Genomic DNA, 9,283 nt, shown 5'->3' with positions numbered 1-9,283 from the left:
GGATGAGAACCGAACTAGACTTGGACTTGATTTGCTTCTATTAACCAATATTGATATCTTATAAATGGCTTCATCATATACTGACTAACCTATTTTCTGTGGTTGCAGATTCTAGTGTTATTCTGTTAGCCATTTATCTCTATAAGATATGCATATGTGTTTGAGAAATGTTTTGCAGGTCAAAGATATCCAAATCTGCGTAGAAAGTTTTGTCACCATCAAAAAGGGGGAGATTGTTGGAGAAATCTTCTTGAAGTGTTTTGAAGTTGACAAATTGTTTCTATCAGTCTAGTCGAAGGCTTGTAGACTCGCTATTTAAAGTCCGAAGACCTTGGAACAAGCGGACTCAAGACTCAAAGTCTATCCTCATTGTGATCTCTAATCCGTTGAAGAAAGGTTATCCAGAACTGGATGTTTCGTTAAGGATTTAACCTTATCAACTGGAGAAGATCTCATGGTGGAGAAGACATAAACGGAGTCCTTTGATTGATCGAAGATTGATTCGATAATTAAAGATCCGGTGATTGCCTAAATATTATTGGAAGGTTACGCTTATGGAAACCGAGATCCACGATTGTATGGGCGAACATGATTGATGGGCTATCAACATGTTCCTTTAATAGCTTGAACAATCTTCCTAATTGATTCCGTCCAACGGGTAGATTGGAGGAATTCCTTTGGTAAGTGCCAACGGGTATGATGGCATAAAGGAGTATATAAGGAAGACTGTCTTAGTTGTTCAAGGTGTGCGCGATAGAAGAATTCCAAAGTCTGAAGCTTCTTTTTGTTTAGACAAATCCTTTGAGCGAACACTTGTATACAAAAGAGAGTCTATATTTGTGAGAAACCTTGAGGAGGTGTGGTAGAACATCTACACTTTGTGGAATCAAGGCAAAGCTGTGCTGTAACTTCTCTTTTGATCATAGTGAAATCCAGTGATGGGTGTCGGTGCGGAAGAGTGGACGTAGGCTTGGAATAAGCCGAACCACTATAAATCCTGTGTTCAATTTTCTCTTCCTCACTCTCTCTACCTCGATCGTATTTCATTTTGTTAATCAAGAGAGAATTTCCTTTCTATCATATGCTAAGAATCGCTTCCGTATTTCGATAAATTGTTTGTGCACCTATTCACCCCCCTCTAGGTGTTTATACTAGCTATCTCACTTTTTTCTCCATGAAATGCCTTCAACGTCATGGGCTTGGTGGATGCGCAATGGAGTGGTGTCTGGCGGTGCCTGAGGTGGTGTCTGGCGGCTATTCAAGGCTATAGCTCTTTTGATGATGGTGTCGGCATCTCCAAATGACCTATGAAAAAGTTGAGAATTAGAGGAGAAATGGCAAGTGGCCAACATAGTGTGATTGGCTTGGGAAAATAGTTACTGAGCGATGTGACTAGCACAGCTCAAATGGATTTATTTGGGTCTACACCAGGGTAATTGGGAAAGCAGTCGGTGTACTTAGGATTTCCGAGGAACTGTCTAATACCAAGTAAACAGAAGAGAGAAATATGGAATTTAATGTATATTTCAATAACAATTGCATTTATCAAATCTAAAAAATCTTCTTCTTTTATAACATGCCATGAATAAGGTTGAACAGAAGACGAGAACATGAGATGACAGGAGGGTTAAATATTAAGGGATAAGATTACTCACATAACATTGCATGTCCAACAATGTATTAAATGGGCATCGAAAACGGAAATAGAACTTGGGATATGTCCTATCTCCCTTAGTATGTCAAAACACAAACTGAATTGCCTGATGGAAATTGTACGTGTCTGTGATGTTGTGGCAAATCTGGAAGTTTGGACATGTAAAAGAAAATGCATCAACAACAACCATAAGAAGATTTGGGAATTAACAACAAAAAATTAATGTGAAATAATTTGACATCATTCAAATGAAGGGAATCAAGAAGATGAATTAAATTCCTAATATAATTGTATAATATCTTTTTCGTAAAAAGCTAAAAAAAAAATTCTAAAAATCCATGTGTTACAAGAAACTGATTAGACTATCATCACCTATTTGAGAATAGGACATGGATCTTTTATTCTAAGTGGAACTCCCTTCAACATTTTAATAGTTTTTAACGATTTACTTAAAAATTGAGGTTTTTATAAATGGTTGAAATTCACGGAGGTACCAAGAAGTGTATTGTGCCAGATAGAAGATCTTCACCGATGGGCATAAATTGACCGGATAAGTTCATGTCTATTTCTTTAACATGCTCGAATTTAATTTTGTGCACTGAAGTACTCCAAACACAAACAATTTTGTGCAATCAAAATGCTTTTTCGCAGCATTCTTTCTCATGATGATGGGGCGGCCACCGATATTGCAATTTTTAAAATTTTCAATTGAAAACGAGAATTTTACTAATCTATTTATGGGAAACAAAGAAGAAGAGCAAAACAAAGTCAAGGAGAAAAGTCTGAGCGTTTGCGACTTGGTATGCTTTTCCCCGTAAAGCATGTTTTGTGACCTGGCGTCAAATTAGGTTTGAATATAATTTTATTCAAAGATAGTCTAGACGTAGGCATGACTCATTTTATCTAGGGGCATGGAAATACCGACTCTTCTCACCTGCCCCCGTCCACTTGCGAAAATTCTTGCTCCAGGTCCATTCTCGTGATGGTCATCATCGCTCGACGTCTCCATTCAGTCAAAGCAGTTGACCAGCAAATTAAGATGGGACAATTTTCGACATGACTCATTTGCATATCATGTACAAGACACGCAATTAAGTGAGTTTTGGATAAATCTAATTGCATCCGTATCATAAATTTCGAAACAATCCCTTTATACGTAAATATGGTAAATTGCATGATTTGTAGAATCGGTTTTTAATATGGAGAAAAACTCAACAATGACAGGAAGCAATGTGAAAAACGAATAAACAAATAAGCATACCACTCGAAATTATTTATAAAAAAAAAAAAAAGAAGGAAAGAAGCTAAGTCCATTTGACATGGAATCACACTTGCATCTCTCATTTACATGACAAAAATTGGACCGCCTTTGTCGAGGTATTGATCGTCATGTTGCAATTCATTTGTGAGATCTTCGTCTTCTTGAACATAAACATGACTGTAATCTTTCCTTTAAGCTCGCCCTGACTGCTCAAGGTTATGACTTGTGAGCTTAGTTCGTTCCCAAGATTCGAGCTAATACTGGTGGGCAAATCAGGAGTGCTCAGAGTCACATCCAAATTGATCTTCTTGGTGGACTTGAAGTTGGCCTTGCCCTTGGGAATGTTCACTTGTCCCACCTGGACACCTCCATAGGTGAAGGTCATGTTGGAGGCGCCGTACTTGAAGGGACCCCAGTTGGTGTTCTTGACCCGGATCGGAGCGACGAAGCTCATGTTGAACGAGGGAGATGTCTGAGTCTCGGTGGTCAGGGTCGGGATGGTGAAATCGGCGACCCTGAACTTAGGGGACTTGAATTTCATGATGACCAAGACAAAGAAGAGGCCTTGGACTACCTGGAAGATGATGAAGGCGATGATGCCGATTGTCCACTTCATCTTTTTCTTGCGCTTGGCCTCCTCCTCCTCCTCCATGGTCAGCAGCGATTCCTCATCGGTACGATGGTGGCCGTTCGACAATTCTCGGGGCTGGTATTGGTTCTCGTTCTTCTCAGGCATCATTGCTGAACTTTGGTCACAAAACCCTCTTTTTTTTCCTCTCGTGTTTGGGATTTTCGAGTTTCTTTTCTCTCTGAATAAGTTGGATGCGAGAGAAGCTGTGAGTGATGAAATAAGAGAGTGTTGCCAAGGTTTATATACAGTATGCAGGATCCTGTAATGGAGCATTATCAAAGGAGCCTACTTTGGTTGACGGCGATGTTTAAGATGCTAAAGCGCGTCCCGTGCTGCCCCTTGAAAATTATTGGCTTCTAGAGGGAACCTGAGCGGGCGGAATTTCTTCGATACGCAAGAGATATTTTGTTTTATTATATTCGACAGAAGCTTCCTTTACCAATCTTTTTCCCATTTAATTACTTTCAATTAGGGGTATAATTGAGTCTGAGCCATGCCAATAGGGAGCGACGCGCAAGCTCCACTTGCCTCGCTGGTTGATGCTTGAAATACTCGGACATGACTCGACCCGATAACAATCAATTGATGGAGGAATTTGAGCTCGATCTCGATCTTGAAAATGCCTTAATAATGTGGGTATATCATGTAACTTTAAGAATACTACGTCTAAACAAAAATTATTTTTGAAGAAAAAAAAAAAGGAAGCACAATTTTGCTCACGAGCCCACGAGCAAAATATTGACAAGATCGATCGAGCTTGATAAGATACTCAAATAGGTCCGGCTCGGCTCAAAACAAGAGTAGTCAATCTCAAAAAAAAAAAAAAAAAAAAATCATCGAGATGAGATCCAGCAAAGCTATTTGCAAGTCGCTTGGCTTAGTTTCACTCCTTTCAAGTTTAGCAACAGTGTAGACATGGAAAATGCACCAGGCAGGGCCGCGGGGAGCCAAGAGTTTGCTTGGTAACATTTTTGTTTTATAGAATAATTTCTTTTCATATATAATATTTTTCTATTTCTATTCCCCGAAACAATTTTTGATTAAAAGAATGTGTTTGGTAATTATATAAAAATTTTATTCTCAGAATAGAAAAACATCGATAATACGTTTGGTACAATCCACAAATTTTTTTGTAACTAGTATTTCTTGTAATTTTTTAATAAATTTTTAAGAATTTTTTTCCTTTTTCTTTTCTTTGACTTTCACCGCCGTGGCAGCAATGGCAAGGGGCGGCAAGTGACAAGGAAGAAGAAGAAAAGAAAAAAAAAGACTTATTTCTAAAAATTGTTTCCAGAATTAATAAGCTATTTTTTTCTACTCCTTATTTCTATTCTATATCTATTCCCCAACTACTTTTCTATTCGTGAAAATAAAAGTTACTAAACGAATTTATGTTCTTTTTCTATTTCAGAGAGCAAAAGAGCAGAAAAATAAATGAGCAAAAGTGTTGCCAAATGGAGCCTAAGGGTCTTTGGGCTGGTTGGCAAAATTAGAATTTTGGGCAATTTATCCTATTGGTAATTATAAATTCTAGATATCAAAGTAAAATTACTAATAAAAAGAAAAATAACGAAAACAAATCGTCAGTCAATAGTGATGTGCATTTTGACATATTTTGTAATTTTTTAAATATTTGTAAGAGTGCAATGGACTGGCATTAAAAAAAAAAATCGTTCTCTACTATGAAAGAAAATATTCTCTATATTCCCTATTAGATATCCATCACATCAACATGAAAAAAAAAAAATTGTTTTCCACTATTATTCAAGAATATAATATTGTCTTACAAGGGGAAAAAGTGTAAAAAAGTCATGAACCTTTTTACCTTTGTAGCAATTTAGTCCAAAATCATTTTGTTGGTACCAATTTAATTCTAAACATTTTTCACTTGATGCCAATTCAGTCATTTCTAGTTAATTTTAGTTGGATTTTTACTGACTGAGCGCCGGCCGGCTGACATGGACGATCGGCGCTGATGTGGACAATTTTGGATAATATTTTAATATTTTTGAATTTTTTATTTTTCTCTTTTCTTTTTTCTTTCTCCTCCTCGTTCCTCCAACCAATCATCAGACCTTGTCAACCGGCCAAAGGAGATGATTGACGAGGTGGAGGTCGACCTCGCCGACCTCTGGCAAGGCTCGAGCCCTCGCTAGAGGCCATGAGGGTAGCCTCGTGTTGGGCGAGCAAGGCTCATCCTTGCCAACCATGGGTGAGGCTCAACCTTGCTAAATCTAGCGAGGTCGAGCCTCACCCATGGCCAGCAAGACTTGATCCTCATTAGATTCGACAAGGGCTCAAGCCTCACCAGTGCCGGCCATCACTTCGGCGATTGGCTGGAGGAGGAGGGAGTAGGAGGAGGAAAAAAGGAAAAAGAAAATAAAAAATTCAAAAAAAAAATAATTAAAAGTTATTTACATTAGTGGTGATCGTGTCACGTCAGTCAATCGATGCCTAATCACAAAATCCAATCAAAATTAGCTTAAAGGACTGAATTGGTATCAAATCAAAATATTTATGACTAAATTGACACGAATGAAAGGTTTATAACTAAATTGACACAACTACAAAATGTTTAAAACTTTTTAACACTTTTCCCATCTTCCAAGACGTACTAATATAAGCAAATATAAAAGAGGAATGCTACTCATCTAATGTTCCTGTTGATACCTAATTTGCATTTTCAAGTACATATGAAAAAAAGTTTAAAAAAAGTTTTTTTTTTTTTTTTTTAAAAAGGAGAGGACGCAAGGGGGAGAACACAGAGGGGAATTTTCGCCGACGCATCTCCGAGCCACCACTACCGCCGTCAACATGTTTTCGAGCTACCAACCGACGCCAACCACCGCAATCTTCACCAGAACCCAGGTGGCATTTCGCCAAACGCCTGGTGTGCATGGTGTGTTACCGAGTTGGTCGGATTCCCCTAATCGTTTCGAGCAAGCTCCAGCCCACCACTCGTCCCCGTTGCACTCTCTGTTGTCCTGGCACGCCTCAGTAGCTTCCTAGGTTCGCGCTCGAGTCTCGACTGAACCCGAAACCTTTGCTTCCTAGAACGCCCACCACCCGTTCGCTAGAATGTCCAAGCGAAAACCAGCCGTTGTCTCGAACCTCAAGCTGGTTTTTCGGTTGCCGAAGCGCTGCCACCGCCCCGCTAGAAGCCGGGTTGTGCCCCTGTCTAGCCAAAGCGCGTTTGTCGCACCCTAGCCAGAAGCCACCCAAGACGTTCGCCTTCGCCTCTTTCCCAGCCGACCAGGTAGTCGCGGAGCAGAGGTCGCATTCTGGTAGAGCACCGCCCTCGACTGACCCTTTGCCACCTCAATGAGCCGCCTATCCGACGCCGGCCACCGCCTCCTTCCCTCTCGAAAATCGCTCAGAGCTGCACGCCATCCCGATTCCCCCTTGGTCGCGACTGAACAGTGGCGATCGGAGGCTATAGGCTAAGCTGGGCCAAATCTTTCTGGCCCGCTTGGCCTCTCTCTTCCACGACCCACAATCCAGAGTTGGTCTAGGCTGTGGGTCTGCAGAAAGCTTTTCTTGCAAGGGATTGGGCCCATTAGTTGAGGCCCAATCCCAGCCTAGTTCAAGCCCAACCAAGGCTACTCGGGCCTAACTCGCTCGGTTTGTTTGACCTGACCCGCCCCTAATCGAGTCGAACCCAAGCAGGTTTGACTGACCCGCCCCCAACCGGGTCAGACCCGAGTTGGGTCAAACTGGACCCAACCCGGAAGCCAAAAAAAAAAATTAAAAATTAAAAAAAAAATTTTTTTTTCGAAAATCTATAAAATGTAGGTTTTGGTTGGGAATTGACATGTCTTGTCTCACCAGTGTAATTAGGCCTTTATTTTCTCGTATATTAATTATATTGCATGTTTAATTGACATATTTAATTATGTTTAATTGCACGTGCTTAATTTTACTGCAATTAGAATATTGGTAGCTATAATTATTACTTTAATGATTGCGTACCCGCATAATCACCTCACATGTTATTGATTAGGTATAAAATCAATCCAAACTGCCTAACAAAAACCTTTTTTTTTTTAATTTTATAAAATGAACAAGATTAGGTACCGAAAGGACTCTAATTAATTAATTAGTGTAATCAAGTTCCCGACCCTAAATTCTCTGGTTGCGTAAGAAGCGAGGCATACTCTCATGCCTTGCTTGGTGACTCTTTTTTGCGAAATTCTTAAGAACACTCCAATGTCACGCAAGATATGGGCTTGGAAGACCCGTGCCTAATCATGGGCCTTAGGTCCGTCCTTTAGGCAATATCCCTAAACCTATTCCTTCCCCGATGGTAGGTCATGACAGTTCCCATTGAATTTGCCCAAATAATATTGCGTGAATCTTTCCAAACACGATCTCTGACACCTCTTACAAGACCCCATAAATAAATTAAGAGCGCCCGTTCAAAGCAAATTAAACGAGTTGAGAAGGAAATCCGTGCCCGTTGGAGTTTGGTTGGAGCATCCTCATTCTTTCTACCAAAGTTGCTTGCTTTATTATCTTACTTTTCATGAGTTGAAAGAAATTCTGCGGCTGTCTTTGAATTACTCTCTGTTGTACTTGCATTTTTTTTTCCAAATTCAAGAAAAGCTTATTTTGGATGCACCAAGGCAAATTTCCTTCGGTTTCCGGATTTCATGCCTGACCCTCTTCATCCCAGGCACTCGTCTCAGTGCACAATCTATCTTTACACATGGTGCTCAAGTAGGGGCAACTACTGCTGATAGCAAGTTTCTCAACAACCTCAACCACCTCCTCTATAGGCTGCTTTAGACCAAGGACCCATCTCCAATTTCTACAATACAACGGAAGGTGAAGATCTGGACAATGTTTATTGTTTCTTCCTCTACAGGTAAATCACATGCGAAAGATACTCATTGTTTCAACTTTTGAGTAATACCTTTCGATTCTATCATTATAATATTTGGAATCGTCTCACTTGGTTCTAGGATTTATATAATGGACCTGATATATTGGTCTTAATTGATATCCTCTACAGAGGGCGGTGATCCAATTCCCACCGAAAAATTACTGTCCAGATTTCAGTGATTACTAATGCAACTTTACTGTTCTTCTTCAGAGGGGATGTGGCCGCCAATCTCTGTCAGTCTTGCATCGATTCAGCTGCCAGCAACATCTTAGAAAAATGTCCAGGAGACAGAGGCGATCATATGGTACGACAAGTGTTTCGTGCACTACTCTAACAGATCATTCTTCTCAATCATGGAGTCGATGCCAGCTTTTTTCTTGGTCAACCGTACGGATGTTTTAGTTCCCAACAGCTCGATCGTGGTGGAAACTTTCAGGAAGATGATCAATTTTGTGACGAATGCGACAGACTTGGCAAGGAATGCTGGCGATCTCCTCAGAAAGCCTATACAGTCTCACTTTCAGTGACCCTACATGAGCTTGCACGGTGCATCCCGACATATCATAGTTAGCTTGTAGGAATTGCTTGCTTTCTGCTTTTGTATGCCATTCTTAGTTATGGGAGGGAGGTGCGAGAATTCTTCAGCTAAGTTGTAATGTACGGTACAAACCGTTTCGTTTTTGTGGAACCTAGAGGGCACTGGCACGCAGAAGAAACCGGATCTTTACCTTCGTCATGTTAAAGAAACCGGAGATGGGTCCTTGGTCGTAAAGCAACCTGTAGAGGGGGCTGTTGAGGTTGTCCCGAAACTTGCTATTAGTAGTGGTGTTGCCCCTGCCTAAGCACCATGTGTAG

The 9,283-nt window shown here is 40.4% G+C and overlaps 1 protein-coding gene across 1 annotated transcript; it reads right to left on the bottom strand.

Moving 5' to 3' along the window:
* Positions 1–2,994: 2,994 nt before the first annotated feature.
* LOC104443937 (late embryogenesis abundant protein At1g64065) lies at positions 2,995–3,654 on the bottom strand. Its single transcript, XM_018873158.2, has one exon. The coding sequence runs from the start codon at positions 3,652–3,654 to the stop codon at positions 2,995–2,997; it is 660 nt and encodes a 219-aa protein (XP_018728703.2).
* Positions 3,655–9,283: the final 5,629 nt, after the last annotated feature.

Source organism: Eucalyptus grandis, chromosome 5, assembly GCF_016545825.1.
Source record: "Eucalyptus grandis isolate ANBG69807.140 chromosome 5, ASM1654582v1, whole genome shotgun sequence".
Taxonomy (NCBI): domain Eukaryota; kingdom Viridiplantae; phylum Streptophyta; class Magnoliopsida; order Myrtales; family Myrtaceae; genus Eucalyptus; species Eucalyptus grandis.
Note: the sequence above shows the minus strand (reverse complement) of the source record. Positions and strands in the feature narration are given on the sequence as shown.

Bases quoted from the DNA above. Each gene is read 5' to 3' on its own strand.
- LOC104443937 (XM_018873158.2), bottom strand. From the start codon at position 3,654: ATGATGCCTGAGAAGAACGAGAACCAATACCAGCCCCGAGAATTGTCG.